Here is a 26391-nt window from a genome sequence, read left to right on the forward strand (position 1 = left end):
GGCTTGGACGAAGGCAGGAAGCGGAGAACTCGGGGCAGAGGGGGAGGCACGTGCTTTCTTAGGGCAGTAGGAGGCCAGCCGGGCACAGGAACTTTGCCCACATCCTGAGGTCCCTGCAGGCTGCCTGGGTCTCTGCCTTCAGAATTGCGGGCTGGCTCGACTTAGGAATTTTCCTGCATTCCGTTATGTTGAAAATGCAGAGATGGCAGGATTTCTGGAGATGATCTCATGTGGAGGTGGGAGTAAGCAAGCGGTCCCCATGGCGACGGTGCTGCGGTCCAGCTGCCCCTCCACCGTGACTCGAACCCGCGGCGTGAGAGCCGCTGGCCCGCAGGGCCCGTGCTGACCTCGGAACCGGCTGCTTCTGGGGCAGCCCGGGCAGCCCGGCTCTGAGAAAGCCTCGGTCTGTGAGGTCGAAGGACCCCCGGAGCCGCCAGTCCCACCCCCACCCCACCCCACCCCACCCCCACCCCCACCCCACCCCCACCCCCACCCCCACCCCACCCCACCCCACCCCCACCCCCACCCCCACCCCACCCCACCCCACCCCCACCCCCACCCCCACCCCACCCCACCCCACCCCACCCCACCCCACCCCACCCCCACCCCCACCCCACCCCACCCCACCCCCACCCCCACCCCCACCCCACCCCACCCCCACCCCCACCCCACCCCACCCCCACCCCCACCCCCACCCCACCCCACCCCCACCCCCACCCCCAAAGTCAGAAGGCTTCTGCCCAGGGTCAGCAACACACTCCTGCCTTCCAGGTGGATGCGGGACACGGAAGGGTCGCAGTGGAGGGGGTTAGTGGCAGCCAGGTGGAGTCCTGCCCCAGCAGCCCCTGGGAGGCCAGGCACGCGGTGGGGTGCAGGAGCGGGGAGGCACTGCTGTCCTGCCAGTTCTGCTGCGTCCACGAGGGAATGACCCTGCAGATGCCATTGGGCCGGACCTCTGCCTTCACTCCCTGCAGGAGCGTCGCCTGGCCTCCCAGCCCCAGACTCCGGCTAAAGGCACTCAGTCCACCCACCCCACCTGCCTCCTTGGAAACCCTTTTCAGGGACTCAGAATTGGAAAGCCAAGGTTAGGATTCAGGCTCTGGAGACCAGCAAGCCTGAGATCGAGGACCAACTCTGCTCCTTACTAGCTGGGGGCTTTGGGTACGTTGTGTGGCCCCCCTGAGCCTCAGTTCCCTAACTTTTATAAGGATGGAACCAGAACAAAGATAGAAGCTCCTCCCAAGTTTGTGGTGAGGCTCCAATGAGATGCCTGTACATGCCCTTCATGCAGGACCTGGCACTCACCATGTGCTCAGTAATAGCGGGCAGCATATGACTCTTTTCATCACTTTTACTGCAGGCGGGTGCTTACCTGGCCTCCCCAATTGACAGATGTGTCTAGGTCCCCACGCTCAGGCGTGCTCGACTCTCCTGGCTTTTGGCCATTCTGCAAAACGCCCTCCAGTCGATTTTATATTTACGAGTCTGTTATGTTTGTTCCCAAAACATTTTTATGCCAGTTGTTCTTAATATTATAAATACACAATTTTGATGGGACCAGCCCGTGGCTCACTCGGGAGAGTGTGGTGTTGGTAAATACACGATTTTGTTAAATATTACATAAACCAGCAGATTTCAAACTGCTCAGTCCTAAGACTCCTTTACAATTTTAAAAATTACTGAAGATCCCAAAGAGCTTTTGCTTATGTGGTTTATATCTATCAATATTTACAATATTAGAAATTAAAGCTGAGAGATTTTTGTTCTTTTTTGGTTTGTTGGCAGCTAGCCGGTATGGGGATCCGAACCAGTGGCCTTGGTGTTAGAGCATTGTGCTCTAACCAACTGAGCTAACCATCCAGCCTGAGAGATTTTGAAGCACAGGAATGCACACGCACACCTTCCATCAGCTGTCGGAGCGGGCCGGAGCCTTGGGAAATCTTTATCCGTACTTTTGTGAGAAAACGATTGTAAAATGACATCTTAGTGTGATCATGAAAATCGTTTGGACTTGTGGATTTACTTGTGAAAGGGTGATAAGGGTCCCTTGGATCCCTAGACCACTCCCTTGAGAACTGCTGATGTAAACTGACGAAATATGAGAGCAAAAAGAGAGCTGCCCTCTGAAAAGCTTTGGAAAGTCCAAGCACAGATGAGGGAAATAATCTGGCGGAAATAACCACACAAATAGTACAGGACTCTGCCTCAAGACTGCTTTGCAAGTGCCTTCCGGTTCTCATGTCCCTTTAGGAAAACTGAAAATGGAAATCAGTGCTGATTTATCATGGTGTGGTTTCTGCAGCAAAGATGACCCAACACTCCCATCTGCAGACACATGCTCAGAGAAAGATTTTAGCCCTATATCAAAAGACAGACAAATAAATGTACTTTAAATACTATAAGTAAAAATAAAAAATGCTTAAGAAATATTTATGTGATTAAGTAGGATTTCCCCACCTATCCAACTCACCCAACTAACTCAATACTTACAGATGCTTCGAGAACATTGACCCAATCCAGGCATACACGCTATGGTACGTGCCCACTCCACCCTGAGGCTGGATACCAGCTCCAAGCCTAATCTTTGCCTTTGACCTCCCCCATTGCTTGCCACGTGTTTGTTGTTCACAAACATGGGACTGGAAGTCAGACTTGCTGGATTCCAACACTGGGTCCAGCACTTTGTGGCTGTGTGACCTTAGAGAAGTCACCTAACCTCTCTGAGCCCCAGCTTCTGCCTCTGTAAAATGAGAAATTAGATATAAGCATGCATGCACACTAGCTTTCAGCAAAGGTCAGCCACACTTGTGGTTGTGGTAGGTGCCATCATTACTGATGTCACTATCGCACTGGTGTAGTGCCTCTGAAATGACCCCTCACTTGTCCATCCCACTCCCAGCCCTTGTGAGCACTTGCCTGGACCATAACAGCACCCATCCTTGGTCTCCCCACCTCCAGGTGCTGATGGTTCTGATATTTGCACAGGGCCTGAGTTCTCCTGGGGTCTCCCTGTCACTCCCTTGGGAAACTGATCCTAACCCCCAAAGTGAGGTCACCTCCCGCTGGTCCACGCTCGAGGAGCATCATCACACCCTCATTTGCTCCGTGTAAGGTTGTTGACTGACCGCTGTGTGCAGGCCCTGATCTGGGCTCGAGGACGCAGTCATGATCAAAGTCCCCGCCTCGTGGAGCTGACATTCCCAACAGAAAGAGGGATGATAAAGCAGTAGCAAACACATCAATGACACGTTCTCAGATGACGATTATGTGATAAGTACTGTCAACACTATCAGGTGGGCGAGGCTGGAGCATGCAAGAGCATAAGTGGCCAGGAAGGGGCTGCAATGAGGTGAAGGCACCAGCCTTGCAAAGGTCTGCAAGGTGCACCAGGGGGCACAGCAAGGACATGGGCCCAGTGCAGGGAAGGGCTTGATGTGCTTGAGGGACAGAAGGGAGGTCAGAGTGGCCGCAGCTGAAGTGGCTGGGCGAGTGGGGACAGCTAAGATCTCAAAGGTCAGCAGGGTCGGGCAAGGGCTTTGAGGGCCATGGGCAGGTCTTTGCATTTTATCCTTATGAGCTGGGAGGCTGGGGAGGGTTTCAAGGAAGAGGGTGGCATAGGTAGAGGCTTGCAGGGGAACAGGGGAGGTGGGGCTGCCGGAGGGCCTTGGCGGGGTTCTCACCATCGCACTGGTGGGGGTGGGAGTGTTAAATGTAGGTTTTATCATTATTCAGGTGTGTTAGGAGACAACTGCTTCTGAAAAGATAGTTTGCCACTTACAGTTCCCAAGAGGAGGGGCCATGCCACACAGAGCCACACAGGACAGGGAAGTCCAGGGGCTGGTCAGGAGCAAGGGGACAGGTGAGCGAGAGCCTTTGCTGTTTTCACTGGAAGGAACAGGCAAACCAGGGCAATCAGGTAAGTGGGTTAGTGACTGGCAAGTTTGAATAATTGTGTAGGGTTCTGCGGTGTAGGGACTGTCCACGTTGCCTGGCACCTGGCCCTGGGGTGACTAGGGAGGTGGGTAGTGTAAGAGCTCAGTACAGGAGGTGGCTGGAGGTAAAGGCTTTGGATGGGCTGGTTTGCATATGAGAGGTGTGCTCGGAGGGAGTCATTTGCTATCTCTAGGAATAGCTAGTCCTGGGAGAGTTGGCAAGATCCCAAGATGTCACAGTCATGTAAAACATAGAAAATAAAAAGCATGACTAATAGAGGCAGATGGTGAGGAGAGGTCAGGATTAGAGGGCAGAGCTGCAGAATGGTGGATTCTGTGAGAGGGGAGGAGAGAGGAACGTGAGAGGGTGACTTCGGAAGGGGTGGGGTGCGGTTTGGTCAAGGTGGTCGGTTGGACAGGCCCCTGAAGTTATCCGAAGGAACCAGCCAAGCGGTAAGAGCAGGTTATGGGGTCAGTATAGGAGAGAGCAGTGGCCTGGTGGGAGCTCAGCAGTTTGCCTTACACAGGCTGGTTACTGAAACTGACAGGGGACCCGTGGGGAAGGGGCTCCCTGAGGAGGGGCAGGACCCAGGCGCTCTGGTTCAGTCACTTATGTTGGAGATACTGCCCGTTATCCCAGTGCATGTACCTGCCTGTGGCTCGGGGCTGAGGACTGAGCCACGGGCACCCCAATACATCAAGGTCAGGATGAAGAGGAGGTGCAGCCACAGAGGCTGGAGGAGGATCAGGAAGGACTCTCGTGAGTGGAAAACCAGGTGAGAGCATTTCAGGAGAGAGTAGTCAACGAAGTCAAGGGGCCAAGAGATGGGGGTGAGGACGGCATTTGCAGGTGCAGACGTGCAGTTGACTTGACAGGGCACACTAGCTCTGAGCCTCACCTGAGCGAAGTGTTACCCACCCCCAAAAGAATTCCTGTCTTCTCCATATTACCAAAAACTCGTACTGAATTGTTGTATTTTGAATTCCATCAGTAAACATTTGTGGCAATTTGTTTCTGTTACATTAGTACGTAATATCTTCCATTTTGCCTCTTGGGCCCACAAAGTCTAACATATTTACCACCTGGCCCTTTAGGGAAAAAGTGGGTGAAGGAGGCATTCTGAGAGTGGATGGGGGGCCGTGAGGCTCTGGGGACACAACATAGGGTTGCAGTGGCTTCCATAGGATTGGAGTCCAGGGCCTTGGAGGGCAGGGCCTGAAGCTTCCTGGGATTGGCCCCCATGCCGCTTAGGCAGAACTAGACCATCAGTTTCAGGTCAGCCTCCCTGTTGGGTGACATAGAGAGTGCAGCAGCTGGGACAGGTGGAGGCCTCCCAGGAATGTGCCGCTATCCCCAGAACCTCTTCTCATAGCTATCGCAGTTCTGCATTGCTTTGGGTAATGCTCCGACCAATAGTTGTCCATTTCTGATCAATATCTGCCTGCTGCACTAGACCCCAGCTCCACATAGGCTGGATAGGTCTGCTCTTCCGGGGACCTCCAATACCAGGCATGGGGTGAGTGCTCCACCAACACTCATTGGAAGGACTGAAGGAATCAATGAATGAGCCAGCAAACAACCCCCCAACCTCCACCCCAATACCTGGCCCAGTGCCTTGTGCAAAATAGATGTTCAGAAAATATCTGCTGAGAAAATTAAATTTTGACTCTTCGTACATTCTCTAGCTAGGGTGTGTACCCTTGATGCCTTTGAGGTCATTAGGCGGGACTGAGCTCATGGGGCAGGAAAGTCCACTTCTGATGTGACTCAGGTCTTAGGGGACTCCTTGCTGCAGCTAGCTCACCACTGCACGCCCCCAAAGCCTGCCTGTGGTGGGAGGCCTACAACTCACTCCGGCCAGGCAAGGATGAGAACACCCGGGCCAGCAGGAGTCTCAGCTGAATGAGGCTTTTGGCAGAAGAAAGTCACATTTACTTTCCTTTGTTTTCCCCTAGAAGCCCTGGTCACCACTTAGACCCCAGGATGGGTAGGTCTGCAGAAATGCCTAGCCCAGATGACTCCCAAAAACCATTGCCCTTTTCCAGGGGCATTTGAAATGGGTGCTGAAAGGAGGGCAAAAGAGTCCTGACATTCAAACCACAGACAGGCTGCTGAGGATGGAAAACCTGGGTATGGAGGGGGTACAGTATAGCACCATGGTTAAAATCATTGGCTTTGAATTTAAAAAGTAAAAAGATCTGAGTTGGCCTGGGGATCTGAGCTGTGTGACCTCAGTCAGGTGTGCACCCTCTCTGATCCTCAATTTATACTTGTTAACTCTGACACCCACTCATGAGTGCAGCAGACCTGAGATGCAGAAAGGGCCACTGGTGTCCCCAGTTATGGAATGGCTGTCCCAGGCCCTCCACTGGGGACCAGGCCTTGAATCCAGCTCATCTGGCTGCAGAGCCAGAGCTCACCCCCTCCACACACTGCCCCTTTGGGAGGCAGGGTTTGGTGTGTGCAGATCAGAGTGTCCCTTTTGGTGGGAGAAGAGTTGAAGGAGACGGCTCCTTCCTCAGGAGAGGTGGGCCGGGGTGGGAGGAGAAGCTGAGCATTCCCCAACCTGATTCCCTGGACCAAGCCTTGTTCTGCTCTGCCAGGAAGGAGGCTCCCCAGGGAGTGGAGCATGCAGTCCCCACCACATGGCTTGATTGTGCATTCTTGGGCAAGTCATGAGACTCAGGAAGGCCCAGGATTCAGCCTTGGCCAAGATCCGCCTGCTCCTAGATCTGACTTCAAAGGGGCCTCTCAGAGCATGCAGAGCTGAGGGTGCACCCAGAACGCTCCCAGGAGCCCCAGTGGCCTCCGTGTTTGACGAGGAATCCAGCCTCCCTTGTGCTGCTGGCCCAAGCAAGGGGCTCTCCATTGCAGGAGAACAGGCCCCTTTCATATTCTCTGGGTGCAGATGCGGCATCAGGCCCGCATAGGGCTCTCAGCAGATGCTCCCAGAACACAGTGCACTAATTCTCCTCCATTCTCTGCTATAGGCGCCACAATGAAGAACACAGGTGCAGGCCTGAGCCGGTCCAGCGCACCCCACAGCAGGAGTACACAGCACTTGCAAGTGCTGATCGAGGGGGCAGTGTTGCTCCTCCCCACCTGCCACAATAGCCTGAAATTCCACCATTTCTGCCCTTGTGCTCAGTCCTTAGACCGCACAGACTCTCCAGGGACAGTGACCTATGCAGCCCCAAGGATCCCAGGACCACCATAGTTCTCCATCCTTCTGCACCTGACCAGGAACAGGTTTGCAAAACAGGAGAAAGGAGAGGAGAGAGGGGGCTGGCAGGCGGTAGGGTTGGGGGGTGCTGGGGACAGAGTCACAGCTGATGGCACAGGACAGCAGGGCTTTGGGAGCAAGGACAGGGCAGAGGTTGTGCAGGTGAGTCCAGCCTGGGGCCATCAGGCAGGACTGATGCAAGTGAGGTCGCAGGTCAGCCTTCCAAAGTGCGTAAGGCTGGGAGCCTTGGAGGTCACTGGCCCCCGAGGCTCCTTTGGGGACCAGACAACATTCTGTTTTTGCAACTTTCACAGCTACTCGCTCTGAAGCCTGAGGAACTCAACAACAGCCAGACTTCAGAATCTGGAAACGGCCCATATGGCTGACATGGGGCTCTGACAAAGTAACTTGACAGAAATTTTTAAAAATAAAAAATAAAGAGCTATAAGTACTCAAAAATTACTTCTACCCAGAGCTGGAAAAACAGTACCCCTCTTATGCACAGGGGATACATTTTAAGACTCCCCTGGATGTCTGAAACCTCAGATAGTACTGAGCCCTATGTAAACTGTTTTTTCCGGTGCATACATACCTATGGTAAAGTTAACTTATAAATTAGGCCCAGTAAGGCAGCAATAACTAATAATGAAATAGAACAATTGTAATGGCATACTGTAATAAAAGCCACGTGAATGTGATCACTCATGTGGTCACTCTCACTCTCACGGTATCTTACTGTACTGCACTCACCTGTTTCTGACCACGGTTGGCCGCACGTGACTGAACCCGTGGAAGTGAAACTGCAGATAAGGGGACGCGCTGTAGCCCTGAATTGGCTGGAGGGGTCTCGGCTCAATGAAAAAAACCAGGGGATTTCCTTGGGAGAAACACACCACAGAAGGGCTTGCGATTTGCACCCAGGAGAAGGGTGCCTCACCTCCCTGCCCCCACCTGTCCCACTTATTCCCATCACAGGGCCCCGCCTGAACAGGAGGACGTGGCATCTCCGAGTCCATAAGCTCAGCTCCTCTGCTGGGCAGCCGCCTGACCACTGAGACCTGCTGGGGCCCCAAGGGTAGAGCCATAAGGGACTGGCCAGTGGACACCCACTCCATCCCTTGCTTGCTCGGCCAGCTCACAGGACCACCCTCCTGTGATCAGCTGAATAATGGCCCCTAAAGATGTCTGTGTGGTGACCCCCAGAACCTGGAAACCTGTTTCCTACAGGGCAGAAAGGACTTTGCAGTTGTGATCTTGAGATGAGGATGTGGCCTGGACTACCTGGTGGGCCCAGTGTAATCACAAGGGTCCTTACAAGAGGCAGGAGGGTGAGGCTCAGAGATGGCAATATGACCACAAAGCAGAGGGACACAAAGTCAGAGAGAGACCTGAAGATGCCACGCTCAGAGGATGGAGGAAAGGGCCACGAGCCGAGGAATGTGGCGGCCCCCAAAAGCTGGAAAAGGCAGGGAAACAGATTCCTCCCTAGACCCTCCAGAAGGATCCAGGCCTGCTGACACCTTGACCTCAGTGCAGCGAGACCGATTTCAGACTTCTGGCCTCCAGAACTGCAAGATAATAAACTTGTGTTGTTTTAAGCCACTGTTTGGGGTAATTTGTTCCAGCAGCCACAGGAAACTCACACAGCTCTCAGGGCCAGTGCTGCTCCTGCAGATGCAGCTCTGGCCCACAGGAACTAATCTCTCTCTGTTGCTCCCCAGGGAACCTCACCGGGTGAAGTTCTGGGAAAATCTGATTCATCAAAGTGATGTTTTCCTACCACAAGCTCTGCCTCCCCCACAGGCAGAGTGACTGCCCATGGGGTGAGATTTCTGGAGCAACAGAAAAATACCAGCCCCCGCACACCACCTCTCTGCCTGCCCCCCACAAACCCTCCACTTGAGCACACCCCATGCTTCCCTTCCCAAGGAGGGTCATTCCATGGGGAAGGGACACATTCTTCATGACAGTCTTTCCTGAGAGATAGTATCTGAGTGGGGAGTGGGTGGCCACACAGCAGAGAGGGTTCTAGAAAGCTCTGAGAGAGGAAGTCCTGCTATCAACCCTCAAAGGCATGCCCCAGCCTGTCCTGCATCCTGGCCGCCGCCCCCACACACTTCCCTCCGCCCCGCTCCTCTGCACATGCACATTCTCTGCTGAGCAAAGCTGCTCCTGGCCCCATCATGAAGTGATGGGGTTCTCCCCATTTCCAGGCCTGGATGTCACCAGCCTCCCACCCCCAAGGCACCACCCTGGGAGGCAGTGCTGGAGAGAGTCTCTCCCAGAGCCTCATGCCTGAGACAGTCCCCTGCTATGGGCTGGACTGTGTCCCTTCCAATTCATATGTTGGACTCCCAACCCCAGTGCCTCAGAATGTGACTGTATTCAGAGATAAGGTCTTTAAAGAGGTGGTTATGTTAAAATGAGGGCGTTAGGGTGGGCCCTCATCCAATCTGACTGGTATCCTTGTAAGAAGGGGCACCGGGGGCATGTGTGTGTGCACAGAGGGACGACCATGATCTTGGACGTCCAGCCTCCAGAACTGAGAAAATACTTTTCTGTTGTTTAAACCACCCCATCTGAGGTGTTTTGTTGTGCAGCCTTCACCAACTAATACACTGTCTCCTGCCTCAGGTTCATCCTACCCCAAATGGCAGCCGGGGACACTGAGCATCCAGCGACAGTGACAGGCACCCAGAGACACCAGGGGCTCAAAATCACAGCTGCCAGGGGCCTGAAGTGGGACTGCAGTCACCGAACCTTCAAATTCAAATGTCTGAAGACAATGCCAGGCCTGCTGTGGGCTGGGATGAGCCTCCAACCCCACGCCCACCCACAAGAGGCTTCACACAGGGAGTTCCTGGTAACATCTGAATCCTTGCCTCTCTGCTCTCGTTTCCTTCTGTACAGACATTAGCACGATCACACCTCATCTCTCACCAGTCACCATGCCCTAAGTCCCCTTCACTGACAGTGTGCACTCACGCACGTGGGACGCCGTGGAGAGAACCCGAGGGGCAGCGCTTACGCTAGAGAGAGGGAGCGTGCACGCTGCAGGTACCAGTCACATGGTCCGTCTTTCATCATGTTAAATAGTAATAAAAGTACAGCTCGACTGTGATTCCCTTAGCATACCTTACACGATTAAGGGAGTACAATTTAATACAATCTGGTACACAGCTTTTGAGAACACAAAGTAACTTCAATACCAGGTCGCGAGAAATGCTCCGTTTTGCTTTGGTTTGGGATGACAGGCTAGAAAGCCACCACTCAACATGGCATCTGTGCTGCCCGCAAGAGCTGGGCCTCAAATGAGAGGAAGCAGAGGCGACACGCTGTCCTGCGGAGAAAGGCCCCTCGAGAGAGAGACCGTGTCTGCGTGGCATTGGTCGGCACTGAAGGGATGGGCCTGCGTGTGTTAAAAAGATTCGTGTAATCAACCAAATAATATTGGAAATAACACCTTCAGTAATACTTCTGTAAGAAGCAGAGTTACACTACATGTTACTCACATGCATAGGAGTGCATAAGAAAAATCCCTTGTAATTATGGTTGGTAGGGAATAGCCAAATATATACTGGAAACAACAACTGGCAGAGAAATTAATCTATAAAAGGGGTTATGTCCAGAGCAGAGGAGCTTCGTCAGCAACAGAACTGAAGGGAATCCACTCAGAAAATGCACCCACACACACACGCATACACACACTCTGTATTGCAAATAAATACACACACACACACACACTGAAGTGATATCTCCCTAAAGCATCCTTGTGCTCAGGCCAGATTTCCCAACTGGCTGCTGCTCCAAGTGCCGGCTGCAAGATAAAGAGGGGATTGTCCCTGAAAGTGGGTGTTTAGGACACACAGCCCCTTTAGTAGCAGAAATAGCCCCGCCTTGCCAGTGCTAGGAGCCCTCCGCATGCCTTCAAATGGGCTGTGTATTCATCTCTGATGGCAGAAGGAAAACAGTGCCAGGGTCGGACACCTGAGCACCTGCAGATCCTCTGGCCACCGAAGCTGGTCTGTCTCACACACGCAAGTTACAACTCAGCAGGGAGGTGTTCGCACTTTCTGACTTGGGTGGACAGTGTCTTGACCTGGGAACTTTCGTTCACAGGACACTTCCCTGGACAACACTCGAGTGCAAAGCTCCGTCGAGTTCCCACCAGAGGCTGTGTGCCAAGTGGCCCAAGCGTTCTCTTCAATCTTTCCCACGACTTTCAAGAAATGGCAAGACCTTCAGCCCTTCCATCTGGCCCAAGCTGCTAAGTGGCCCAAAAGGTTCCATTAAGGACACAGCTTCTTGCGATCTCGTTCTGAATCTCAGCATACCATGTTCAGCCCAAATTTAGTTTGTCATTGTGTTTCTGAATCAAGACACAAGTATCTTGTAGTTCCCTACCCGAGGAAGGATCTTCGACCACGCACAGTGGAGAATGTGGATAATAAACTCACTCTGATAGGAAGGCGGACAGGTGGTGCCTGCAGCCGGCCAGCACTGAGCTTTTACACATCCTCCAGTTCTCTGATGACCTTGTGCACATGATGAGAGCTTGAGTTGGCTGGATTGTCCATGAAGTGTTCAATTCCTTGCGGTTGCACTTTCTGGCATTAACAGCAAATGTTTCCCTTCCGATTATAAACTGAATTTCTTGAGAAAACATCTAAAGAGGCAGAAAAGAGAGCTAGGGCTAGTCCCATGTAGAACGTGGTTTATTTTAAACACATTCATTTTCTACGTTAAACATAACTGAAGTCTACAAGGACAGAATGGGAGAAGGTTGGAGAGATGAACGTGCAGCCAAAATAACCGACTTCTTTTCTTCTCTCGGAACCAGTGAAGTTGACGGGGTTTATATCTGACGAGACTGATGGGCTGACTTTGGAGAGAAAGGGAAAAAGAAAACAGAAAGATGACTCCATTCCTGAGCCTCAATTCTCCACCCAAATGACCTTCTAGATCTGAAGAAAAGTGTTTCAAAACTGAATGTAAATTGTGTCAGTTCTCAGAAGCCCTGTGGCGTGACCTCTGGCATGCCTAATCGGATCCCAGAATTGCCAACTCCCAGACTCAGGCTCTCCCGAAGGCAGCAGGGCTGGCAGCGACCTCCCTGCAGCCCCTCTCTGCACCCAGAACAGTGCCCGCCTGCGTCACCCTGGAGCTCTGGGCACTCTTGGAGAAGAATTGAATTCTTGTGGAAGTGGAGCACATGGTGGCCTTAGACGGAGGAGCCCAGTGAGGGGTCAGCGGCTGTGCTATTTAACACCACAAAGGAAATTCTGGAAGGGACAGAATTCACACAGCCCAGGGAGGGAAAGAAAACTGCGTCCCCAGAGGTTTTCTCCGTCAACTCCACCTAGGAGCACACCGCGCCTCCACAAAGAGAGATTTTTAAAATCATGGCGATGCTGGAATCAGTGGACCCAGAGCCTGCAGCAGGAGCTCAGCCCTCACGTGGTCTTCCATGCAAAGGCCTCGTCAGCAAGAACCTGCGCCAGCTTGGTGTTGAAAGGCCCGTAGAAGTCCTGCAGAATCTTCTGTGTGACGGGCCACATGGGCCCCAGGTTCCGGTCCTCAGGGCGCCGTGCATTGGACGCGGGGCTCTTTGTCATGAAGGCCTCTTGCTTCGCACTCAAGGGCCCTGGAATAAAAGGAAAAAGGCAGGAGTCAAGCCAGGAAGTAAAAGAACTTTGCAAAAATCCCAGCTATGCTTCATGTTGAGACGGGAGTTTCCTTTAGGAAGAATGTGTTTGGGGATTAAAATTCTTTGGCTGGACCCACTTTGGAGGATCTGAGGGAGGACGGTGGAAGTCAGACTGTGAAGCAGCACAGAGCTGCTCTGGCCGGTGCTCAGAGCCCACCCTCGGGGAGCCCCGCAGGCACTTCATGCTGCTGCAGCGCTCACCTGAGGCTTAGCGCGTGGGTTCATTTCCAATTGTCCCAAATGGGCTACTTTCCATGTCTGTCAGCCTGTCCTCAGATAACTGTGCCTCCCGCCAGGCACAGTCCATGGGCTTAGATTTTCCTGCTAACTGGCTGCTGGAATTCTGCCACAGTCATTTCTACTTTGGCTGCTGAGGCAAAGGGCCTGTGGCTGAGCACATTTCACCCTGTGTGTCCTGCTGTGAGGTGGCCTCAGGGAGGAGATCACCTGTGCCCAGAGACCCTACTGGCTGAGCCTCCACCTGCAGCAAGGATATCAATGAGGAGAGGCCACAGAACAAGCTAGCAGGGGCTGCCACCTCCACACCCTGGCCACTGGCCCACACTCCTATCACTGGATTCGTGTACCAGATCACTGCCCAGGCCTCTACCCCGGGCTCTCAGGATTTAGCCAAAGTCCTTCATCCATGCACAGAAAAAGCATGTCCCAGGGTCCCAGGTGACGTGAGATACAGAATTGGCCTTACTGCCCATCTTAGGGATGGAAGATAAGCTCATCAGTGCGATAGAGTATACGTGCAGCCAGATCAAAGACAAATGGTTCTTGGCCTTAGAAGGGAAAAAAGTAATCACACTCCATCATAAGACTAGCTCTCCAGGAAAAGGAGAAACAAAGTCAAATGATGAGAGGGTCCCAAGTCCCAGTGGTGGGCACATATATTTCAAGACATATTCAATTAACAAAACTCCCAGGTGAAGTCATTAGACAGGGTTGTAGCAGGTGCTGTGGGAAAGAATGTGGCTTGCTCTTGCTTCAGCCTTTCCACAATCCTTCAGCATGGCCAGCGGCGTGGCCTGCTACCACAAAGTGCCTCTCGGGACTCTGGCTGCCAGGTGTCCCCAGGCTGAGGGCAGGTTCCCTTTCCCCTGAGGCCCAGGCGCTGTGGCAAGCAGCCAAAATCCAGCCACGTGGCTCTGACTCCAGGGGTCCCCAACAACACCTGCAGTGGGGCAGGTTGTCTGTTCCTTCCTCCAAGCGCTATGTCCTCTGCAGGACTCTGCTCCAGCCACCACTGACATCCTGTCAGTCCTTCAAAGCTCAGCCCTCAGACCCTTTCCTTCCATGAAGCCCTGTGTGGAGACGATGCTCACCTTCCTCACGTCATGCCACCAGTTCCTCGGTCAGTTCAGCTGTGTCTCCCACCTCTCCTTCCACTAGACTGTAACCTCCCAGTGGGGAGGCCACCTCCTGTTCCCCAGAGAACTCCTTACCATGCTGTCCACAATGACCTGTGTGCAGGTGGTGCTCAATAAAAACATCCTGCACTGACCTCCCTTAAGGAGACCCTGGGCCTGCCACTTAAGCCTATCCCTGCCCATGCTACTGAGTCTGCACTTGACCCAGAGAGCTCCAAAAATAGCCAGCATCCATGGAACTCACGCTCCACCCCAGTGGTCAGAAGCACAACTCTCATACCAAGGTTCAGGAACTGGAAGACCTTCTGCATGGTGTACTTGACATTGGAAGCATGATCTTCCAGGCGGAGAATGAGGAACTGTTCTTTCTTAAAAACAGTGAGCCAGTCCAGAAGGTAGACGGCATACAGCCCCACCTGGAGCCTCACCTAGGACCAAAGAATGAGGGCGTCATTTCAGGGGTAATTCCACCAACACTGTAAGGCATTTTCCAAAAGTATCACGGCCTTTCATTATAAACTAGCACATGAGAGTTACCCTAGCAAACAGTCGCCTTCAGACACTGGATTTTAACACAGTATGTTCTTGCTTCTTCACAAGGGTTTCTGTGCTGCACATACAAGAATCCTTACCCTTAGAGTTGCATTTAATCCCCACAACACCCCACCAATGGTTCCATGCTACCATTGCACAGGTGAGGCCTGAGGTGCAGGGAAGTGGTCAAGGTTACACTGGCCAGCGGTGCACATGTTCTTTGCACAATGTCCCGGCTGTCTCTCTGCTCCCAGCATGAGCCCTATACCCAGCACCCAACAGGCTGTGAAACATCAACCCCAGATGCCTCAAAGACAACCCAGGTGAGTGAACAGCCAGATGCCTGGTGTGTGTGAGCGTCCATGGCCATCAGGGCGCATGCGCATCCTGACGCCGTCAGCACTGAACAAAGCCGAAGATGCACACTTCAGCTTAAACCCTTTCTCCTTCTACCCATGCACTTTCTGGGTCTTCGTCCATCTGTTTCTTCTCTCATGCCAGTCATCAAGCTTCTGTAGTGAAGAATGAACCACACCCAGAGAGCGGTCAGGCCTTTGCTCTTGGCTCCTGGGAAGCGATCTCTGGGCCCCTGCATGTCCTGCCTGGAAAGACTGTCTTGTTTGCCAGGTGGCTTTGGCCATGGACAAGCTGACACTGATTTATGATGCAGCTTTGAGCCATACAGTATCAGTTCTGACCACTGGAAGGACTGGAGACTCAAAGTCATCCACGCAGGCAATATGTGATCAAGCCTGACTAAGAATTCTGGACACCAAAGCCTTGGATTGGTGATACTCTGTGAGTGCTGTCACGTGGCATGGCCAGGGGGCGTCAGCGCCCATCCATGACCCCTCCTGGACTCTGCCCCATGTGCTCCTGCCCTTGGCCAATTTCAATCTGCTGTGATCAATTATAATCATGAGTGTAAAAGCCTTCAGTGTTTCCATGAGTCTTTCTAGAAAAGTACTGAGCCTGAGGTGGTTTGGGGACCGTCCCTGAATCAGCAATTGCTGTGTCAGAGAGAGGTGAGCTTGGGGACCTCTCCCTCTCACTGCAGTTCTGTCTCAACTCTGGCAAAGCTCCAAGAAAAAGCGGCCTCTTCCTTTCTGCTCTGAGGCCCCGTGTCCAGGGCTTCTCCTGCTGCACCCGCCCCATGTCCTCCGGACCTGCTGCATTCCCTGCACCCCACTCTGCCTGTCCGTGGTCTGCCCAACTGTCTCATCCCCACCTTTTCCTGTTTGGCGTTGCCACCTCTTTGTTCACGCCCCTCAACACCTGCCTGGATGAGGACGCAGCCTCCCAACTGGTCCTTCCATCTCTAGTCTCTCCGTTGCTGTCCCTCACCCCGCCACCAGCCAGGGCTTTCCAAACCAGTGACCCAACTGTGGCCAACCCTGCTCACGCCCCGTGGTTCCCCTGTGTAGAACAGCCTTGGCCTGGTCTCAAATTCCCACCGCCCCCCAGCTCCTCCCTTCAGTTCCTTTTCTTAGGCAGAAACTCTCACATCCCATTTCCTTTTCTGCCCAGCTGGACCTTGAGCTCTCTGAGGATAGGGACACGGCTTTTCCATCACCCCGCCCTGCACAGGGCCCGTGCCCTGGTGCTCAGTGCATTGTCAGGCGGAATTGCTGAATGCAGTGTCACAACGCCACGATGAGACATTTGACAGGACATCTACAGACACTACCTTGTGCCGTCTCTTGCTATTCTTTTTCCGTTTCTTTATGTTTCTAACATGCAGGAGGATGGGAGGAATAAAAACAATGAAAGCGGATGGGTTGACTCCAAAGTTCATTAGCTGCCTCCAGCCCTCACTTGGTCACGACTTTATACGCCAGCTCACAAAACAGACCTCAAGCTGGGCCGATGCTAAAGAGAAAACAAGCACGTGCAGTCTCAGAAATAAACACGTGTGTCACCTCCGACACAGAAAAGTCGTTATGAGAACATCTTGGTCTTAGGTCCTCAGCCCCCCAGGCTTCTCAGTTCTCTCTCCCCGTCAGGCGTCAGGCACTCAGGCTGCGCCTCCCCCTGGGAGGGAGACCAGTCCGGCAACGTTGACCTCTTCCAGAGAATCTGCCTTTGCAACGTGAGAACCTTCCAGAAGGAAAAGAGCCAGGTGTTTGTGACAGGATAGGAGTATTTTAAAGCGGCTGTAGCTGTCCCTGCACCTGGCCGTGGGTGACGGAATATTTCCCTGAAGCCTTGTTTGCTCTCTTGGGAGAGCCCCCTCGGCTGCCCCCAGGAAGGCAAAGACCTGCAGCAGGATCTTCCTTAGTAGGCAGGGCTGGTCCAGACAGGGGAGGGAAACAGCAGGGGCCAGAGGTGGGGAAGCTTCCTGGTTTCCCGAGGGGACTAGCTCCCCTCCCCCTCAGCCCTCTCCCGCTTGTCCACACACTCCAACAGCCCCTTCAATTCCCACATCACTCCCCAGCCCCCTCACCAGCCAAGGAGAGCCCTGGCCACCTTGAGGGACAGTTTCTGGTGGACACAGTATCACTGCCACCCCGTGCACCAGAAAGACAAACCACATAGCCCCACTTTTTTCTCACCTTTTCCCAATATAGGATAGAGAATCAAAATAGAACAAAAATAAAAAGAGTATTGAGGGCCTGTGCCCAATACATTTAAAATTAGAAAACGTCAGAGCTGAGAGAAGCCTTTGAGGTTCTCTCTGCCAGCTGACTCACTGATAAAAACACAGAGGCTCAGGAAGGGCAGAGGCCTGCCCAGAGTTAGCGGTCAACACGCGCCAGGGCTAGGACCTGCAGCCAGGTCCCTCATGCACGTGGGGCTTGTTCCACCAGGCCTACACCATGCTGAGCCCTTCTGTCCCCTGCTAGGGATTTCAGTTGGGCATCTCCACCAAGCCTCCCCACTAGTCTCTCAAGCTTCCTATTCATTCATTCTGTCATTGGGCAAATAATCTGAGTTCATGCTGTGTGCCGGGTACCCCTCTAGGCAATGCAGACACAGTGCTAATGAGTGGACGTGGCCTTGGCCTCATGGGGCTTGCAATCTAGTGGTGGAGACAGAGCTGAACTAGTAAAGAAACAGACACTGTATCTAAAATCGCCCATTGTGGTACGTACCATGAGAAAACCAATAGGGTGGAGAGAGAGGACGGAAGGTCAAATTAAAGCATGACCTGAAGACCTGAAGCCCTTCAGCAACAAGGAGAGATGCATCCCAGGGAGAGAGAACCGGGAGAAGGCTCCGGACTCCTGGTGGTTCTCAAACCTGTGCTCACACCCTCACCTGTGCACACACACCCCCACCTGGAGGGCCCGTGAACCCACCAACGGGGCCCACCTGCAAAGCTTCTGATTGAGGCGGTCTGAGGAGGGGCCTGAGAGTTGGCATTTCTGGGAAGTTCCCAGAGGCTGCTCCCTCTGCTGGTCCAGGGACCACACTTTGGGAGCTCCACTGTGAGGCAGGAGCTGGGCTGGGTTAGGACCTAAAGGGGGAGAACGCATGCACAGAACAGTGACGGAGAGGGAGGGGCTGTGAGGACAGGAGGGGGCGCCTCGGGAGGGCAGGGCATGCCAGGGTCTTCATGTGCCTTAGAAAGCTTCCTTTCCTGTGGCTGAGCTGGGGTTCACAGCTGGAGGGAAATTCGCTTCCCCTCCCAGAAATGAGGATTCACCTCTAAGAGGAGGGTTTGCATTGCTTCCTGACTGTCTGCCCCTCCTCCTGAGCATGAGCTCTCCAGGAAACTGAAGAGATTAACAGCCCCGATCCGTTACAGCCACAAACTTCCTGTTCACTGATCCTGCCTCTGGGGATCTCCCTTTGACCAGAGGCACCTGCTAAGCTGCTGTCTCATCCTCAACAAAACATATAATTGAATTTAAAAGCACATTCCTCCTGCCGGCTCAAACTTTTGCTTTTAGGAGCCCGCTAGGGAGGGTGGAAACCCCTGAGTTCCAATGGTTATCAGACCTGGGACTGAACCCTGAGTCTGCTTGTTACTAGCTACGGGTGGGAGAGGTAACCTGTGTGAGCCTCAGTGTCCTCACTTGTAAAATGGGAGTGGACTGCAGAGGATCTGTGAGGACTACATGAGACAAGAGCTTAGGACGATGCCCTGCAGAGTCAGTAATGAACAAAGGTTAGATCCCTTCCCTTGTCCACTGATGGAGTTTCTAAACACTGTTTATCAGGAAGTTTCAAGCACACACGAAAGCGGAGAGAATCAGGATGCGGCCTATAAATTCACGGCCCGGTCTCGACAGTGTTCTCACATTCACGGCCAAAGTGCTAGCCAGAGGCAGCAGGGAAAGGGCTCAGCCTCGCTCCTCTGTGGGAGGAAGTGGCTGCGGAGATCCTGCCTCCAGGAAACCCACTTAAAGACAGGCGGGACGCACCCCCAGCTTCTCTGCCCCTGGCACCAGCTGCACCGAGAGAAGGTGGTGGGGGGTCTGGCACGCTCTAGGGGGTGCATAGCGCCTGGTCACACACAGGCTGCACACTTACATCAGACATTCGCTCTTCCTCAGCAAGAAACACAATTTAAAACTATGAAAGTAAACTGCGCCTCGGGTCAGGAGTTCCAGCATGCCTTGTCCCTCCCTGCCCCTCCCAACCCAGCCCTGCATAAGCCACGTTCTCCTGGGCATCCCCCGATCCAGAGTCTCTCCAGAGTCTTTTTCAGATAATCACTGGAAGAGAGAACTCGGTGCGAACGGGGCCCGCGGTGGAGGCAGCAGAACCTTCTGCTGTGGTGACGCCGACGGATTCCTGCCTCCCACCTTCCCTTCTGCCCACCCACCCATCAGGCTTGTTTTGAGAGTCATGTGGGATCCCAAGTAGGAGAAAGCTTCAAAAGGCACAATGTGGCAGAAGCACCAAGGTGGGGGCACATCCCATGTTCAAGGCACACGAGACCCATCTCCCCAGTCACAGCCCATCTGAACCTTTACTCTCAGACCCCAGGGCCTGCGGCATGGTGGGTATATAGTAGCAACTACTAAAGACTGATTGTTGGGGAAATGTTGGGGCCGAACACGAGCCTGGAAGAAATTGGGTCATAAGGCCGAGATTTGGGTCCCAGATCCTCTTTTTACTGGCTGATGACTCTGGGGGAAGACTGCCTCTCTGAGCCTCAGTTTCCCCAGCATGGGAAGGCTTGTGTCAAGGAATGGTGCCAGGTTGGTGCTCAGTCTACATGGCTGAATCCATCATAAACCATACACATTCAGTCCCCTTGGTGGGCTCCACCTGATAGCCCCCTGTCTACCAAGAGACGCCTGGGCAGAAAAGGGCGGCCAGGCAAACTGAATCTGGCCAATTTGTTCCCAGATGGGGCTGGGGAACCCTCTGTTAACAGCCTTCCTCCTCTATCTCCCCCCAGAATTGTATATCCCTCCCCCCATAGGGTTTAGGGGGGCTCAGACTAGCCTTGAAGGCCCCCTGCCAAGCTCTTCCTTACCTGAAACAGGCCCCTGTGAAAGGTGGACAACACTCCTGTGCTTCCTCTTGGATTTTCCTTGGACATTTCCTTAAAGATTCAGCCCTGGAGGAGGCCTGTACCTCCTCACCCCAGGTGACAAATCTGCATCCTTGTTTCCCCCACTAAGGGAGACAGTCCCTCATCCAGTGCTTTAAAATATGCCCAGAGACCTTCTCCTGATGATGGTACAAACTTTGCAATTATGCTTGTACAGAATTTCAAATTATGCCATTTAACAATGCTCAGGAATTTCCTAGCTTTCTTTGTGCTGCATTTATAAATATTAGGATGAATAATAAGAGCTTCAATGTCAGCCAGAGACGTGCCCTCGTGGCCATGAACCCCTGCCAATGCTGGTGACACCTCCATGACTCTCTGAGTGGTTATGTGGCCCCATCACAGGGGACACGAGAGTCTTAGGGAAGCTGTATTCTTGTGTGGCTTGGCCAGCACAGCCCTGGGCCCTGCTTCATGACAATACTGCTCTCAGCTGTGGCTCTTTGGCCCTGAGCCCTGTATGACAGCGACCTGGGCTTGGGACTGAGGAGTTAGGGCAGCTCGAGGTAGATTGTGGTTTCTTCCTGCACTGATCAGGGTGCTGAGCACAGAGTGGGCGCCCACTGTATGCCAACACAAACTAATCAAGTCCACTGTGAGTGAGGCCAGTCCCCTTCTGTGTTCTTCTCCTGGAGGTGGCTCCCCCTCCTGCAGACCCCGCATGGATGACCCTCAGTCACAGGCAAAAACAGTAATAATAAGCAACGGCCAAGAGTGAGGGCAGTTATGGTTCAAATACTGTACCTGGCATGCAAGCCAGAAATCATGCACACGGATTTGATTTTCCCCTTTCATCCAACCACCTCCGATCCAATCCATCCACAAGTCTGTTCCTCTTTTCCTCCTAATTGTTTCTAGAGGCTTCCACCACTCTCCTACCCTCTTCCACTACCCTGACTGGGCCATGACCTCCCTGTCTCTGAGACACAACCCTCCCAGGCCCCATCCCCAGCTCAGTCAGTTGCTCTGTGCACCAGGCAGCTTCCTAAAATGCAGAACTGCAGTAACTATTGACGGGGTTCAGGACAGATTACCCCAAAATATGGCATCTTGGTATTTGTGAGAACAGCAGAAGCACAAAGGTCACTCTCACCTCCCCACCTTCTCCCCTGAAGCAGGTCATAAGACCCTCGAACCAGTCATTATACCCAGAGGAAAGGGATATCCTTGTCTCTGAAGACACAGGGACACAGAAGAATCTGAGCAAACAGGCCTTGCTGAATTCCCCAGTTTGCCATGAGATCACACTTTTCTATCAGTCATGCTTCTCCAAGACAGTCCACTCCTTCATCAAACCTCGCATAAGAAGACGAGGCTTCCCTGTTCCTTCAGGTCTTCATTTACCTATTAAGGATCCCACGTCAGGTAAAACTTAAATACATTTTATGTTTTTCTCTTGTGCATCTGTCTTTTGAACCTAGGATGGGTAAGAAAAGATACTTTGCTTCAATTCCTACACTTCTCCACTTGAAACCCTCCCGTGGGGTCCCATCTCTGTCAGGATAAAGTCTAGACTTCTCCCCAGGCTCACCAAGTTTCTAGGGTGCAGCCCCCGTCTGCCTCCTTCCCTCCCCCCCCCCCACCTGCCACGCTGCCCCTCCCCCACCTCCTCACTGCGTCTGCTGGAGCCAAGGCTTTCCCTGCTGACCTCTCTGCCTCTCCTATGCTGCTCTCTCCACCCAGGCATCACTGCTTCCACTTCCCTGGCCACCTCATTCTTTTGGCCTCAGCACAGACATTGTCTCTCCTAGGAAGCATCCCACCAATGCCTTGTTCTCAGGCAGCCTCTTCTGGGAGCCAGAGCTCCCTGCCCCACGCCTGCCCTGTCACTGCTGCAGGACCCAGCACTGTACACAGAACATAGGGGAATGAATGAACTCAGGGATGCCTGAAAGAACCATCAAAGTCTAATCCTTGCAGCAGCCTGGTAAAGCAGGATTATGACCCCACTCTATGACGAAGCAACTGAGCCCCAGAGAGGCTAAGAAATACCCGAGATGGGAACTGAACCCACACCACCAGCTGGCTCCAAAGCCCACTTTTCCTACCCACACTCTAGCCGGGTTCTGTAGTTATCTGTGTCCCTGGCTCATCTTCAGTGCCAGGCTACAAAGGGCAGCCTGGAAGCCTGCCCACTGCCTCCGCGCTTGCCTCTCAGACAAGAAGGCCTCAATAAAAAGGAAGCAGAGCCTCCCGACCTTGAGCCCCCACCCTGGGGGCGTCCCAAGCCCCCACAGCGGCTCTGTTCCTGTCACAACAGGCAATGCACTGAGCAGAGTGGGGCAGGGTAACATTAGCTACACTGTGGAAGGCACAGCTTCTGCACAAACCCACTGATGAAGCCCTCAGATAACCCAGGGAGCCAAGCGGGGAAAACCATCCCTTAGCTAACAGGTGCTGAATTCACCATTAACAGCTTTTTTGGCAAAGAAACGCTAGAAATTTACAAATATATTCCTGAAGGAAAAACAAGAGAATAGATAAAGGGATCAACAGAAGACATTTTTCATTTGAGACCCTGTCGAAAAAGCTGGTGGGTACGTTTTACACTGGTGGGTAGTTTTTTAAACCGACCAAACAATCCACCATTAGAGAGAATGCTCTTGAGATAATTTGAGAGTTGGGTGTCCTCGTGTGTGCTGATTCTAATTGCCGGGTGTGTTTTCAAGCCTCACTACATGGAAATCTTTCTAACTGCACCTCACTGTCTTGCCAGGGAGGAGACAGTGCAGTGACAGGGTGAGAGATCCGTGGGGAAGCACGCAGGCAGCCAGCTGAACGGGTGCACTGGCTTTCACAGTTTCCACGTTGCGGATATTTGTTTCTGCGTTAGCCACGGCTCAAAGGCGATGGGGAACAGCATTTGCACATTAAAACGCTTCTCTATGTCTATGCTAACATCTCGATGCACAATGTCACTTGCATAACAACAACGCAACAGCCCACTCCGTGAAGGGGCCCGGTGAATACGCACAGGCATGGCGTTGTTCAGGGTGTTGTTGTAGACGCAGGCGCGCAGCGAATAATCCAGCATGCAATTTTCAAACAGCTGCAGAGCTTCTGTCACTTTTTCATGGAAGTCGTCTGCAGATTTATTCGAACTTGCAAAGTAGAGATAGTCTGAGTACAACCTGTGAATGAAATACATGGATAGTTTTACCACCCGCGAAGGTGAAGTCGCACCCTTGGGTGACAATGGAAATCAACATGCAGTTCATTGCCTGGTCCTGCTCACCGGGACCCTGCACTGCTCTTCCTCCTTGTGCAGACAAGCCGCCTGCCCGCTTTCACGGCCACCCATGTTCTCCCAGACTCAGACATGTCTACACTGGCCCCAAACAAACAGCAGTAGTTTTTTTCTTTCTAGTCACCTCAGGCCGCCACTGTGTTCACAGAAACAGTGAGCTTTGAAATAACACAGATTACAAAGATCGTACAACAGCCGAGAGAGCCCATGAAAATATTATGCACCTTCCTGTTCCACTTTATGCACTGAAGGGAACACAAACAGCCACATCTGTCACTCTTGCAGTCTTCCAATTCTACACAAAATTCATTTCCACAGACGTTCCTAACATTAAGAAAAAATTATGAAATGTGTCTTTCTAGATTAATAGGACCTATTTTTTAGCACAATATAAATGCACCCCCACATAGGCCTGTAAACACCTCCAGATTGATAGGTTTACCCACAGATATGGATCTGTTCACACAGACAACACTCACACGTATGTAGCAATGTTCTCATGCAGGAACCGATAGCCTTCCTTGACCACACTCTAGGCAGTCTCCTCTAAACCCTCTTCCCAACCAGGCCTTGACTTTTGGACTTCCACGTCCATCTTTGCATTACCCTATTTGAGCAAGAATCCTGCTGTTAAATAAAATGTATGGGAGGCCATTCTTTTGGACTGAGCTCCTGCACTAGATCCCAACAGACCAGACCAAACCAGAATAGAGTTACTCGTTCTGGGTGCCACTTAATCAAACTGCACTTAGAAAAGGGCCCGTTTTCCAAAAAACAGGAGATTCACAGCAACTGTTCAGAAGGGGCCCAGTCAACCTGAGCCAGCATGATAAGGAAGTCCCCTGTGCTTTAACCTCATAGTGACGACCAATCTGCTTTTTGTTCCCTGTTTCTGCTTCTTCAGCCCTTTTCTGCCCATAAAGCCCACATTCTCTGCTCAGCTCATTGGAGCATCTTTCTATTACAAAAACGGGAAACTGCCCAATTCACGAATTGCACTATTAAAAGCCAATTCAATCTTTAAACTAAATTTGTTGGAATTTTGTTTTTTGACTTTGCTAAGTTGGTTTAACCAGAATTCCCCACCCTTGATATCTGATAGCGGTCCTCACTGCCCACCACACCCCATGTGATGCCACCTGGTCTGTCTTCAGCAAGAATCCTATTAGTTTGGTTTAGCCAGAATTACACCTTACCCTTGATGTTTCCTCTTAGTAATTTTCCTTCCACCAACCCCTTCATCCTGCTCCTTGGCCGTGAAATCCCTCCTTTTCCTGGTTGTATTCAGAGCTGACCACAATCTCTTGACTCTACTGCAAACCCCCATCACAGTGGTCCCTATACCTATTGCAATAGTCCTGAACAAAGTCGGCCTTACCATTTTAACGAATGTCATAATAATTTTTTTTCTTTAACATAACTCTGGGTTGCAAGTTTTCTACCTCTTTTTTCTCCTCTGTTTCTGCTCACAGAGAAAGTATTTCCTTTTGGGGGCTTTCAAAAATCCCCCCTTTGATTTTTTTTTTAGAGATTTCTCCCTGCTGGTGCACACACCTCCTCAGGGCCCCCACAGCTCTGCCCAACACCCTTCACACACACACAACCCCCAACTGCATCACCTCCACTCCCCAGCCCAGGGTGAAACCGGGCTGATATAAAATGTGGTCCCCATGGCTCCATGGAGTCACGCGCTTCTCTCCTCTCAGCTCCATACTTCCTATCCCCCCAACTTCTCCAGCCTGGCTTCGCTCTTTCCAGTAGAGGCAATTCTGTGACTCTTATTCCATACCCATGAATCTGGGGCTTTAACATCTGCATTGCCAATTGTACCAGTACTTCCATCCCAGGACTCAGACGCACCCCTCCTACAGAAACTGAGGTCCCCTTATGGCATGAGTCTGCTGCAAATTTTCCCTCTCCACTATCCCACACCTCTAATGTCAGTAAGAACACCACAAGCCTCACTGCTTAGGGACAGGACCAGATCTTAATCACCTCTGTGTCCACCACTTGGCAAAGTGCCTTCAACATGGCCCTTGAGAATTCATCCACTGCCAATATCCACAGAGGACACCTCTTAGAAGTCCTGAGATGTTTGGGATCTGCCCACAGATTGCCTAGAATGCAAACATACCCTGGAAAGTGGAGTGTCTTCCCAAATTTGTACTTGTCTGGGTACATTCTCTGCAACCACACCACATTAGCCTGTTACTAGTGCCCCAATGTCAGCTGTGCTATTTTCCTCCTTCAGAATTAGTACACATATCAGGACCAAAACAGGCGCCTGTCACTGTAAGGTCAGTCATAGTTATGACCTAAATGGCAGATCAATAAATGCCAAAATAAGATTTGCATGAGCCTCAAGGTGTGGTTCAGCCGCATGCACCGAGAGGTACCATGCAGCAAACTGTCTGATGGGGTGCCCTTCCAGGACCACACATTTCCTATCAGTCTTATCCATATTACAGCTCGGCCCAAGGAACTACGTCAATGAAAAGTACCAGATGCTTCTAAAACTGTCATCCAAACCTACATTTAATTAGATGTCCAAGCCCAGAGTTCTTACCAAGGATGCCCACAGAAATATCCAAATTGTTTGGTGGAACTGGAATTCTATCACATAAATTCCCTTACAAAAATCCAATCATTGGCTCAAGGTTTTCACACTGAGATTTTTCTTTGTGATAATAACATTTCTTGTAGACATTTGGCTCATAAATAAAACAAGAGCCCCTAAGCCTGACTCAATTTTAAACACAAAGGAACTTCATGAAGAATCTGCTGATTCCACACAAATCTTTAGAGATCAAGGAGTAATCCCTAAAAAACAATTGGGACATGTCCAATGTTCCAACCAGGTAA

At 52.1% G+C, this 26391-nt stretch overlaps 1 protein-coding gene across 1 annotated transcript in view; it reads right to left on the reverse strand.

The window, feature by feature from the left end:
- Window positions 1-12609: 12609 nt before the first annotated feature.
- CHST15 (carbohydrate sulfotransferase 15) overlaps window positions 12610-26391 on the reverse strand; it is a 33202-nt gene continuing 19420 nt past the window's right edge. Inside the window, exons 5-7 of the mRNA XM_063103497.1 lie at window positions 23257-23413; window positions 14520-14667; window positions 12610-12800 (exon numbers count right to left, since the gene is read on the reverse strand). Of these exons, the coding sequence (XP_062959567.1) occupies window positions 12610-12800; window positions 14520-14667; window positions 23257-23413 (496 nt within the window). The remainder of the gene's footprint in view (window positions 12801-14519; window positions 14668-23256; window positions 23414-26391) is intronic.

This window comes from Cynocephalus volans, chromosome 7 (assembly GCF_027409185.1).
Source record: "Cynocephalus volans isolate mCynVol1 chromosome 7, mCynVol1.pri, whole genome shotgun sequence".
NCBI lineage: Eukaryota > Metazoa > Chordata > Mammalia > Dermoptera > Cynocephalidae > Cynocephalus > Cynocephalus volans.